We start from the raw sequence: 13541 nt of genomic DNA on the forward strand, positions 1-13541 counted from the left end.
AAAGTACTTTCCTAGATATCCTCTTCCTAGGAATCTGATTCCCAGGAATCATATTCCTAGGAGGGAAAATACTTCCCGCGAACCAAACGAGAATGGTAGAGTCAAGCACAATAAAAATGGTAGTGGTACATAAAAGCGATAAAATCTTTTGTTTGAAAATTTTCAAAATTATTTAGCTTATGTAATAACTTTATATTTTTATTTCTCTACTAATCAATAAACTTCGACATGGAGATTATTGTGGAAGATAACAATTTTCCAAAACCTCAACTATCCCTGCTAAGAGCAATAAATCTTCACTTCCAAAAGTTTTAAAGATTTTATAAATATTTTTAAAAACAAAAAAGTTTCACCATATATATTGTCCAGCTTTTTTTTTTAGATTTTTTAAACGAAATCTAAGTATTAGCTTAGTGGTCATCTCCCTCGATTGCAAGTATCTAAAAATCTTAGATCTAGATTTAGACCGATCCACTTATTTCAAGCATGTTTGATTAGAAGGTTTTGGGCTCTGGAATAAGAATAAAAATGAGTAATTTATATTCTATCCGTTTGGTGTAGAGGAATCCTATTCCTATTTTGATTTTAGAAGAAAATGTTAAATATCTTAATTTTTAAAACCTAATATAGACATTTTTCTAGCATTTAAATATCATTTTAATTCTGATTTCGATTTCAATCACAAACTAAGATATTGGAAACATGGTAATTCCAATTTCTATTTCAATCCATTTTATTCCGTTTTTAATCACAAATCAAATGCACCCTTCAAATTTTGCATCTAACGTTTATAATTTTTATAATTATATAAAGGGCCGGATATAGGCATATAGATAGCCTATTCCCATTTCCCCTCTCCTGCACGAACATGCGAGATGACTTGACCCCATCCATCTATTAAGGCGGCTAATGTCTCCACCGGTCCACCAACCGTCCTCCAGAAAGGACAACCACGGAAGGCGGCACCCGACTAACCGACATTCAGAAAAGCTAGCTTAAACCCATGGTAAAGAAGTAAATAATTTTTTACCAAAAAAACAAAAGAAGTAAATGAATCAGAAGACCGAAATATCCCAGCCATTTGGGCGGCTGGTCTCTACCGGATCCATTGTTACGCGATAACCACCATCCAATCTCATCGCTCCCCGATCTCTCTCCGTTGATAACCAACCCCCTGTCCCCCTCTCCTTTCCCCTTTCTCTTTAACCCCGCGCCCTTGGCCGCGTTTTGGTATATATATGTATATCCTTCCCCGCTTTGACCCCCTCTCCTCGCCTCCATATTGGAAAGAAGGAACCAAGAAAGAGAGAGAGAGCGATCAGCGGAGGGCCCGCCCGCGCTTCGCGCCCGATGGAGGAGATCTCCGCCGAGCACCACCCCGTCATCCCTCCGCCCGCCGACGGGGCGGGCCCCTCCTCGTTGCCCCAGCAGGCGTCGCCGTCGCCGTCGGTGAGCCCCGCCGGTTCACGCTACGACGACGAGGAGGAGGACGAGGGCGACGTGTGCCGGATCTGCCGCAACCCTGGCGACGCCGAGAACCCTCTCCGCTACCCCTGCGCCTGCAGCGGCAGCATCAAATACGTCCACCAGGACTGCCTCCTCCAGTGGCTCAACCACAGCAACGCTCGCCAGTGCGAGGTACCCCCTCTTTTGTCGTCTCGATCGATCCCTCTGTCTGGTGTTAGGGTTTCCTTTGATCTTTTTAATCTGGTGGTGTAATTAGGGTTTGTGATTGCTTTTCTTTATCCTTCGTTGGATGTTGGGTTGATTTTTATAGCGCGCCTTTGAGGAATCGTGTTTGGAGGTCGTGATGTGGATCGTGTGAAATTCTTTAAGGTTTTTGCTGTTCTTGATCTGGAAATTTGGTCTGTTGAAAGGTCCTCTATACCGCGAATATTCTTGGGATAGTAATCTATTTGCATTATTGATCGTTCATCTTTGTAGCTAATTAATCTTCCACCTGTTCCATAGACCAATCCATATGTAGTTCGGATTCCCTTTTTTTAAATAAATAATTTCTTAAATTGTGTTGCAAAAAGACTCAACAGGGATACGTGCAAGTCAACTTGGCTTTGAAAAATTGGAGTGTAGGTCCTTTTTATGCATAGGGAATTTGACAGCCAAGCATAAATTTTTGCATGCTCTAAATGTACGAGTCCTTTTCATGTCAAACTAATAAAAACTTAATGATACTCGATGATGATGGATGTGATGTGTTGAATTTTTGATGAGACGACACACTTGTAAAACATACTTATAACGCTTTGTTTGCATTGTCACTTGTTATGCATGTGTTGTCTTCTCTCATCATGTTGATGTAGCATACTGTCTTTTAAGGTATGCTAGGATGACAGTTGATCATATCTAGCCTCTTGCAGTTCATGAATTGCTGAACCATATGCTGAGGTTTCCAATTGGAGCCCCACTGGTGATCTGCAGCATTCTTGAGGAATAACTTCCAATTAGGAAAATTTTGCTGCAAACTGAGATCAAACACATTTATTTGAGAGAAGACCATTATTTTAGTCAGTTCTGTCTCACAATACTAGAGATGATGTATATTCTTTTGGTAGATGTTACCTCGTAAACCAAAATCCAGGAGAAAACTCTATCATTCCAATCTAAAGAGATGATTTCTCATTTGAAAAAGAGTAACTAGTAGGATAATGTTTTATACCAGGCTGTACTTGCAAGGTTGATATTGATATATTTTTAAGCTCAAGTTGCTGATTTCTTAAACTAAGTGATAGTATTTATATAGACTAACAACATCAATCTTGTCAGACCTTGCATAGGATTCATTTGTCCTCTATTTTTTATTGTATATTTGGCTCTGCAAATGATTGCTCGCATTAGAGCTAGTTCAAATCATAGATTTGCCTCTTGACTAGCTTCTTATTCATGCACTTAAACATTTAAAAAGAAAGAGAATCTTCACTGAACGATCTTCTTTGCCACCTTAAATGACAAACTGCAGCTATCACAGCCTCTATTTTGTTTTGAGTGAAGCACTAACATTTTACATGTGCAATATGTGGAATGTGAGGATAAATGTACAAAACCATGAAACTGGTGATAGAGGAGGAAAAGAGAACAAAATCCAACAAGATAATGGAGGTAAAAATTTTCTGTGTTTTTAGACTCCAGGCCGAGCAACACATGAGAAGTGGAATCTTACAGGAAGATATTTTGGCATGATGAATCGTCATTCATGACAGAGTTATGGATGCTTATGTCATGGCTCTGTTGTGAAGTTGCGCACTCTTGATGAGCTCCACTTTCGACTTTGTAAAAATACCACGTATTGAACCAAACTTAGGGATGGAGTCGAATCCCATGAGTTCCAATTATAATAGTAGAAGATATAATGTGTCAGCCAACATGTTCCCTGTAGTACTTGCACATGTATCAACCTCTTTGATGCTGTTATATAGATTTGTCATTTGTCTTGCCTTTTGAAGATTTCATGTGCTATTTCAGGGTGCATAAATTCTTTTTCGTGGTTTGCATGGTCGCTCTCTCACTCTGCTTATGCTTCAACATGTTTAATGTGCCTATTAGTTAGTTATGACCTCTTCTTAATGCATTTGGTATGCTATGCAGGTGTGCAAACACACATTTTCTTTCTCCCCTGTTTATGCTGAGAATGCTCCTGCAAGACTTCCCTTCCAGGAGTTTGTGGTTGGGATGGCAATGAAAGCATGTCATGTCCTCCAATTTTTCCTCCGGCTTGCTTTTGTTCTTTCTGTTTGGCTCCTTATAATACCTTTTATTACTTTCTGGATATGGCGCTTGACATTTGTGAAGAGTCTTGGTGAAGCTCAAAGGCTGTTTCTGAGTCACATATCTGCACCTTTGATTCTAACTGATTGCTTACATGGGTTCCTACTTTCTGCTAGCATCGTGTTTATATTTCTTGGGGCAACCTCATTAAGGGATTATTTTAGACACCTACGTGAACTTGGAGGACATGATGCTGAGAGGGATGATGAAGGTCATGAAAGGCATGGTGCTCGTGCTGTGAGAAGACTTCCTGGCCCTGCTAACAGGATCCATGCTGGTGATGGGAATGCTGAAGATGCAGGTGGGGCCCAAGGAATCGCTGGGGCAGGTCAAATTATAAGAAGAAATGCAGAAAATGTTGCTGCACGTTTGGAAATGCAAGCTGCTCGTCTTGAAGCACATGTTGAACAGATGTTTGATGGACTGGATGATGCAGATGGTGCAGAAGATGTACCGTTTGATGAGCTTGTTGGCATGCAAGGGCCTGTATTCCATTTGGTTGAAAATGCTATAACCGTAAGTGCATTGATGTTTTTATGCTTCTGATCTGTGTTACATGTTTAGCTTTTCTTTATTGAAGGAGACTAATCGATGTTATTGTTCTTTCCTTCCATCATTAGTTGGCTGTTTATATTTTAGTTTGTTTCTGAAGACGATTCTGTTCTCTACGAAAAAATGGCTTTTGTTTGTTGTGTTGGTCGTTTATGCTCAAAGCCATTACTTGTTACAGGGATCGGTTCATGGTGATGCAACATGGGACTAGTTGGTCGTGCAGTTTCACATCTATCTTATGACATAAAGAGGATGTTAGTTTATGATTATCTTATATCTAATTAGTATGGTTTTATGCTTAGTGTTACATATGTGGGGGAGCATCTAGCTAACTTGTTTGAACAAGGACAATTAGGAATTAGTTAAATTCATGATAGTGTATTTTGCGATCAAGTGGTTGCCTTTATGGATGAGCAACTTGTTGTGCACACATTCTAGGTGCCCATAATTTCTATATATCATTGAAGTTTCTTAAAAACTAAAATTAATATTTCGATCATTTGTTTAGTTATTTACTTCAGTTGTTGCAATGGCTATGGCTCTAAATTTGGGTGGAAGTAGTCATTTTGTGAACAACTCTACTATGTTACGTAGATTGTTGTTGATGCCTCTGCTTACACCTTTGCAAGTTGTTTACCATATCAGTGTTTGAATTCTTTTCATCAGTCCTGCATTTGGCATCACTATGAGCTCTTAGGAGTCCTTTTTCATAGCTTTTAGTTGCGTTCACTTTAGTTTTTCTATCTTTCTTTTTTTCCCTCAAACCTGACTTTTTAAAACAAATATGACTGCTCCTCTAATGAGGGTCTGCTCACTTCCTTGTTTCACATGCCTATACCATCTTTATACCATCTTAATTGGTTCTCTACCACTTTCTACTTAATTACTTCAAATCCAAAGCTTCCTGCAGTGCATCATTTTTTACCTATTACACATTGGCATGCCATCTTTACCTCACCTATATTCATGGTTAGCCAAGGAATATTGCCCAAAGTTTGAGGCATGCAGTATTATGGGTTGAATTGCTGTTTTATTCTTCCTGCAGTCGGAGGCACTTCTCTGATTTTGTGTATCTTCATCCTTCACCTTTTTGTTCAATGGACCTTTCAACTGAATCTGATCACGGGCTAGGCCTTAGGCCTACACTCTATTCATTTTTAATCGTGCTACGGGCCAGGCCTATTTAAAATTTGACCATTTATGTGTCCAAGCCCGGCCCATGATCAGCTCTGCTTTCAACAATTTCTTTGCAAGAAAATTGGCCCTGTTTTTTCTTTCATAGCTTATTTTTATTATTTTTTATTTTTCAATTCGAGTTCAGGCTTGGTTTATGCTTGTACAAGTCAGTTTGGCAGATCTGAGCTGAATGTACTGTTTGCCCTAGTTATATGCGAATTGATTGCTTTTCAAAATTATAGGCCTACATTTTTAAAATTATAGTCTCTTTCTAACTTCATGATCAACTTTATTAATGATGATAATGATGAAAAAAAATTCCTATTGCATTTAGTCTCGTACTAGAATTCATGGTTATGCAATTTCAAGTGCCTGATTTTAGACCTCTAATTTGTTGTTGTCTAATTTCTGTGTATGATCCTGGTATTGTTTGCCGCTAGAAGAATCTAGATGCACAACAATGAGGAAAAAAAATTCCCTTCTGCCATAGCATTTTATGTGCAGATTCTTTATTATTTGTACTGATTCATTCTGATCTTTGACTTTGTATTCTTCTCAAATTAACACTGTAGTGGTTCATGAAACTTCCCACTTTGCACTTACCTAATTGCCTACAGGTGTTTGATCATTATTACCTGTGCCTTGTGAAATGTCTAGCTTGTATTTTTAAGCTAATGCTTTATCATATTACTTTGTGTTAATTTACTAGTAGATTATTCTGAATAATGGTCTTTTTTTGCCAGGTATTGGCAAGCAATGCAATATTCCTGGGTGTTGTAGTTTTTGTACCCTTTTCATTAGGAAGGATAGTACTCTACTATCTGTCATGGTTCTTTTCATCTGCATCTAGTCCAATGTTAGCAAAAGTCATGCCTCTTACAGAATCAGCCCTTTCATTGGCTAACACTACCTTCAAGAATGCACTTACTGCTGTAAAGAACTTGTCGGCTGAAAGCGATAATGAGGGTGTTCTTGGTCACATGGTGGAGGCAGTTGCAGGATCATTGAAATTGAATGCAACTGTATTAGATGAAGTCTCTAATAGTCTTAGAACACATGTTGCATCAGATCTATTTAAAGGAACATTTCTTGGCTATTCACGCCTTTCAGATGTCACTACACTTGCAGTTGGGTATATGTTCATATTTTCTATGGTATTCTTCTATCTTGGTCTCCTCACTTTGATTCGATACACTAGGGGCGAGCGTTTGATTATGGGGAGGTTTTATGGGATGGCTACAATAGCAGAGGCAATCCCATCTCTTTTCAGACAGTTTGTGGGAGCAATGAGGCATCTGATGACTATGGTTAAGGTCGCTTTTCTTCTGGTGATTGAACTTGGAGTCTTTCCGTTGATGTGTGGGTGGTGGCTTGATGTATGTACTTTAAGGATGCTGGGTGCAACAATTTCTCAAAGGGTCAAGTTCTTTTCTATGTCCCCATTATCAAGTTGTTCAATGCATTGGCTTGTTGGAATTGTTTACATGCTCCAAATAAGCATTTTTGTCAGCCTTCTTCGAGGGTATGATTTAGTTTTTGATGCTCTGTCTTTCATTTTCTCCCCCCCAACCCATCACCCAATCCAGAAAAAAAATTCTTATCAGTATTCTTCTTTTGATAGGTATTGCGAAATGGAGTTCTATATTTTCTACGGGACCCAGCAGATCCAAATTATAATCCATTTCGTGATCTAATTGATGACCCTGTGCATAAACATGCCCGACGAGTTTTGCTGTCTGTTGCTGTTTATGGAAGCTTGATTGTGATGCTAGTCTTTTTACCTGTCAAACTTGCTATGCGATTAGCACCTTCCATGTTTCCATTGGACATCACGTGAGTTGTTAATTTATTTATTCAATAGAGTGGGAACTTTCTTTTGCTTGTTTCTTTTTTGATTTGTATTTTGTACTATAAATCCTTTTTTTGTAATCTGTTAGCATTCTTTTTACACGTGTAGTGTTTTTGACCCTTTTACGGAGATACCTGCGGATGTGCTTCTGTTCCAAATCTGCATTCCATTTGCGATTGAGCATTTCAAGCCACGAGCGACGATTAAATCCCTTTTGCGTCATTGGTTTATGGCAGTCGGCTGGGCTCTTGGCTTAACTGATTTCTTACTACCCAGACCTGTGGAAAATTCTGGGCAGGAAATTGGGAATGCAGAACTAGCAAGACGAGACAGGATGCATGATGCAAATCAAGGTGGAGCTGGCCAGCCTGACCTGCCTTTGGTGCCATTAATTGCTGTTGATGATCATAACAGGAGAGGTCATCCTATTGGAAATGCTGATGTTGCTGAAGATTCTGATGTAGATGATCAGGCAGATTCTGAGTAAGCACTTTTAGACAGTTTGAAATACATATGTTTACACACACATGAAGACATGATAAATATATGCACTCTTGCATCACTCACATTCAATGAGTAGACACTTGTAGTAGGGGGTCCATGTATAGAAAACAAGAACATTAAGCTAGAGTGGAAACTAATACACCTAAGTTGTATCAGGTGTTAAATAATATAATATAATAAAATAATACACCTACCTGTATATTCAATGATCATTAAGTGAAAGGTTTTTATACAATAAAACAAAAGGTTTGTTTAGATCTATGGCTGTGAACTGCCAAAAAACAACTTGAATTTTGGTCTATAGTCTACATGCATTTTCAAATATTCAGAGCTTGATGAGTGGTGGATCATATGAAGTTGATTAGCTCATCATGTGTGAGGTGCAGGGAACAAATGAACAATTAAAATCCTTATGCCTTGGAAACATTAAAAACTACCCTTGTGTGTTTACATGTGTATGTGCATCTAAATTAGAAGATTCTTATTTTGGAGGGATATTGAAGCATCAGGTTGTGGGTATGAGAGGATGATTGAAAAGAAATATCAAAGGGTACAACACTTTTGGTAGAGTTTAACCTACAAAATATGGAACCCCTGTTATATACATCAAATACTCATCCAAAGGAAGAGACAACTGGACAGCAAACAAAAATATGTATGATACCATACTCATTTATGATTAGACATTGATGGACTTTTTTTCCCTTTTAAGGAGACATAATAAGCATATACGTGACAGAATTTCCTGTATCACTAGTAATATGTTTTCTCTTCATCATTTTTTAGGGTGTGTGCAGAAAATACCCTCATCTTAGTCAAAATTCAACAAGGTGTTTCTTGCATAAGCCATTCTGTCTCCGTTTTCTCATTCTAAGAGATAGTGTGTGTGTGTGTGCGCGCACACACTGCGCACACACACACATCAACTTTCCAATTGTCCCGTGGAGGATGCCTTTTTGTCATCATATGAGGCTTTGCCACGTAATATGCTTCACCAGATTTATATAATTATGGATGATGACTGTTTTTCATAACAAAATCGAGTTTTTGGCATCCTTCCCCCTTGCTTGGGAGTGGTTTCCAACCTGAGGAGAGAATAATAAGTGTTATATTGTTCATAAATTGCTCCAAGGATGCGCTTAACCACCAGAAGAATGATCTGGAACATGCTACAAGATCCTACTTGTTGTCTGCTTGGGTCCTTGTTTTTTGAACTTTAGCAGAGGATAGCACATGAAATTTTTGTTAGGAATGGAAACTGCATTCCTACAGAACTTTTTGAGATTTTTATTAACATGTTTATTTTGACATGTGTTATTATTGATTTTCTTGGAGTTGCTGCAATTTCTATGGCATTGAGCTTTTTTATGGGGCATCTGGAAATTCCCATTTAGATTATTTGAATTGTTTAAAGATCTTATCGAGCTTTGCAGTTGGAAAGCTGCGTAGGCATTTTTTTTCTCTGGTAGTTGAGGGGGGACCCTGGAAAGTTATATATGTTGTAGACGTCCTAGAGGATACTATCGATATTGTTTTAAAGAGTAGTGATAGTTTCTTTTCATGTTCATGAAACCAGAAGTGTTGAATTGACCAGTTATATGAGGAACTTAATTATGAAAGAGACTTGTTGTGACCAATTTCAACAATTAAAGCACAATTAAACTGGGTTAAATCAGAATTATGTTTTGGTTGAAGTAGATAATTGAATGCAAGATACTGGGAGAAGTTGACTATTATTTTTGCCTACTGGAGGTGTTTTATCTCCTGGTTCTTGTGTCTATCTTCTGTAGGTTTTTGCATCTTTTATTGGTTTATTACTTCAGTTGTCTTGGGGAAAACACTAATTTTAGAGCATTATCTTCTGATATGACAATTGTTTATTCAATGCTCGGCAGGTATGGTTTTGTACTCCGTATTGTGTTATTGCTGGTGTTAGCATGGATGACTCTTCTGCTCTTTAATTCAGCAATGATTGTTGTACCTATTTCACTTGGGCGCACACTGTTTAATGCCATCCCTCGCCTCCCAATTACTCATGGTATCAAGTGCAATGGTAATAAGAAAATACCAAAGCAATACTTTATCATTGGTCAACCTATCAATACCTTTTTGATCATGGGGAATCAACATGTTCATTACTTGACATGTTCATTACTTATTTTGTCAGATTTATTTGCATTCAGTATTGGGTGTTACATCATCTGGGCTGTCGTAGCTGGAGCCAGATATTCAATTGAATACATTAAAACCCGGAGAGCACACGTTCTGGTATCACAGATTTTGAAGTGGTGTGCAATTGTTCTCAAGAGTTCTGCCCTTCTGTCTATATGGGTAAGTAATTTCTGTATGCTGGGTGTGGCCTTCTCTTTAGAACTGTTTCAAATTTTCTTCTCTTTTCTTTCCTTTTTTTTCCTTTCAATTATCCATATGTCATTGTTTTCAGATTTTTGTTATCCCTGTGCTGATTGGTCTCCTTTTTGAGCTTCTGGTGATTGTGCCGATGAGGGTGCCTGTGGATGAAAGCCCAGTTTTCCTCCTATACCAGGATTGGGCTCTGGGGCTGATATTTCTTAAGATATGGACTAGACTGGTACTACTACTACTATCTCTTTTATCTATTTATTGAGTTTGCTCAATGTACCAGCAGCTTCAAGTTTTATAGATTTATCATATTCTGGACCTTTTTTTTCTTTTCTTTTTTTTTTTAAATTTTTTTGGTGGGGGTGAGGGGTTTAAAGTCACAATTGATATTTGAACAATTTTATTTTCACCATAAATCAATTGGGCAGAGAGTTGGTGTTCCTCCAGCATTTTTAGCATATTTGAGTGTGCTCTGTGTTGTTGTAGGTTATGTTGGATCATATGGCACCATTGGTGGATGAAAGATGGCGCAGAAAGTTTGAGAGGGTGCGAGACGATGGGTTCTCCCGGCTGAGAGGGCTTTGGGTCCTGCGTGAGATTGTGATCCCAATTGTGTCAAAGCTGCTGACTGCACTCTGTGTGCCTTATGTGTTTGCAAAGGGCATCTTCCCTCTCTTTGGCTACCCATTAATGGTTAACTCTGCTGTGTACCGGTTTGCATGGCTGGGCTGCCTCCTTGTCAGTGTGATGTGCTTCTGCGCCAGGCGGTTCCATGTTTGGTTCACTAACCTCCACAATGCCATAAGGGATGACCGCTATCTGATAGGCCGAAGGTTGCATAACTTTGGGGAGGAAAAGGTGGAGAACAGCGAGTCAGAGATCATCAGTCCGCGTAACCAAGACATGAACCCAGCTGATGCTGGTGTGATGCAGCGTGAACAAGAAGCAGATGGGCTTAGGCAGAGACATCCTAATCAGCATCCTAACCACCAACAGAGGCTGGCCATATAGCTGGAAGATTACCCAGAGAATTTTGCTGCTGCTGCTGCTGCTATTTGAATTTGTTATTGCACTTAAGATACAATGCCACGATGGAGGGGAAGACGCCGGATGTTCCCTGTTTGAGAATTCCTGGAATTGTGAAGTGAACCGCATTAGGGATTTCCTCCTTGTGGGTAGATTGAAGTGCTGTCTGTAATTGTGAATAGGGTGCTGCACCACCAAAGCATTCGTGGACTTTTGTGGTGTAATGAGAGGCTTGGTGGAACTGAGTTCTCACCACGCGAGCGTAAATGGTTTTAGTAGGGAAGGATTCCGGTGTGTGCTGTTAAAAACACTTCATATGAGCTATGTGAAGGAGTTCAGCTCTGTAAATGTAACGCCATAATATTTCTAAGATGGTGAATGCAGCGCGTCCCAAATCGGTCAAGGAGCTGTTGGCGATGCACGACAGTTGCATGCCAGGTTACATGTAGTGAGTCTTTGATAATCATATATAAATTTTATGGAGAAAATTAGATGATGTTATAGTATGGAAAACGCTCCCAAGTTTATTTTCTCGAGCAGATGTTGACGGTTGTGGGCTTCACGGCACTTGTGCGTGCAAGGTTAGCAGCATGTGGCTGATGGTATGCTGGTTTGATGACTCCCTCGGTCATTGGCGTGACATGCAAGCGTGCGGTATATATTGAGGACATGATTCTAAATCCACATAGCCTGGGATTTAACTCTAAGAGATGTGGTGTGATGCAGCGTAAATGACAATAAGAGGGTTGGTAATTAAGGGTAAGATACCTTCTAGTGGCATTTCACAAGTGAGAAGACGATAAGGGCGATCACGGTCAAAAAAAAAAAAAAAAGGAAAATGTTGCCCAGAGATGGTCACCCAAGAGGGGGGTGAATTGGGTGTTTTAAAAACTTTTGACTAATTAAAAATAAAACACACGAATATATGCACTAAAGTAAAGAAGGAGGAATGAGAAAGGTCAATCGCAAACACAAGGTTTTATAGTGGTTCGGAGCTTCCACTGCTCCTACATCCACTTCCCAAATCACCTTTGGGAATTTCCACTATAATCTACGATTACAGTACGGTAGTTTTGCGAGTTCACTACCCAACTCGTTGTTTTACACCGGGCTCACAACAAACCCTAAAACCCCCAATTTCACTTAGGCTTGGGACGCCTTTTCCTTGTTCCAAGTCCCTTGACTGGAACAAGCACCACAATGAAAGAGTTTACAAAAGAAAGGAAAAGCTCTAAAAAGCAAATATTGCAATTATGAACAATAGAACCCGGAAGAATCCTTTTGCCGTTGGAAGCGTGGGAGATATTGATTCTTCCGATGTGGAGCGCGTAGGATTGAGTGTGAGCTTTTAATCCCAAGCACACGAGAGTGATTGAGCTTGAAATCACTTGGGAAGCTTGAAAACACTTGATTTCTTCACTTGAATGCACTCACTCCCTTGAACTTTTCTTTCTTACTTCTCTCTTGAATGATCTAGCTTTGGGTTGGTGAAGAGTTGTTGAGAAGCACTTAAGAGGTCCCTTTTATAGCCCAAAAAAGCAAATATAGCCGTTAGAGACAAAGTAAAAAGGATTTGAAATTCAAACCAAACCTGAAAAGCTGTCAGTCGCGTCCCAGGCGCTCCGGGGACGTCTCCGCTTCAACGAGAGACGTCTCGGCTACAAGATTTTACTTTTTCCGTTGTCTGGGGTCGACTCGGCACTTCCAGGGGACGTCTCGGCTTATTTGCACTTTTTGAATGGGGACGACTCCGCTGATCTGGGGACGACTCCACTTCTTTATCTCCGAAGAACATGTCCTCTGGTATTTCCTGAGAGAGTCGACTCCGCTCCTTCAGGGGACGTCTCGGGTTGTCTGCACTTTATGCATGGGGACGACTCCGCTGTCTCAGGGTCGACTCCGCTTCCTTATCACCCAAAAAACCATTCTCTGGAAAACCCTGAGAGAGCCGTCTCCGCTATCTTGGAGACGACTCGGGAAGTCTCCTTTTTACTTGCGGGGACGACTCCGCGTACAGTGGGGACATCTCGCGCATATCTCTTGAAAATTGCCTTTCTGCCGCTACTGAGAGAGTCGACTCCGCTACTGAGAGAGTCGACTCCGCTAGCGCAGGGACGACTCGGCAGGTGCCGGGGACGTCTCCAAGTGTCCCAGTTCTTCCTGTTTGTGCCAGAGACGTCTCTGAAACTATCCGGAGACGTCTCGGCTGTCCCTGATCTGTTTTCTTTAACTCAAAATATTCTTCAATAAATTCATAAAAATTATGGGAACTTGCCTAGACATTTCTTAA

At 39.9% G+C, this 13541-nt stretch overlaps 1 protein-coding gene across 1 annotated transcript; it reads left to right on the plus strand.

Annotated features, from left to right (window-relative positions):
- Positions 1–1257: 1257 nt before the first annotated feature.
- LOC103706508 (probable E3 ubiquitin ligase SUD1) lies at positions 1258–11757 on the plus strand. The gene is made up of 9 exons (XM_039128191.1): positions 1258–1638; positions 3604–4299; positions 6255–7033; positions 7132–7344; positions 7469–7843; positions 9760–9917; positions 10032–10195; positions 10308–10454; positions 10712–11757. The coding sequence occupies exons 1-9, from the start codon at positions 1351–1353 to the stop codon at positions 11234–11236; spliced, it is 3345 nt and encodes a 1114-aa protein (XP_038984119.1). The 5' UTR covers positions 1258–1350; the 3' UTR covers positions 11237–11757.
- Positions 11758–13541: the final 1784 nt, after the last annotated feature.

Source organism: Phoenix dactylifera, chromosome 7 (genome assembly GCF_009389715.1).
Source record: "Phoenix dactylifera cultivar Barhee BC4 chromosome 7, palm_55x_up_171113_PBpolish2nd_filt_p, whole genome shotgun sequence".
Classification (NCBI taxonomy): domain Eukaryota; kingdom Viridiplantae; phylum Streptophyta; class Magnoliopsida; order Arecales; family Arecaceae; genus Phoenix; species Phoenix dactylifera.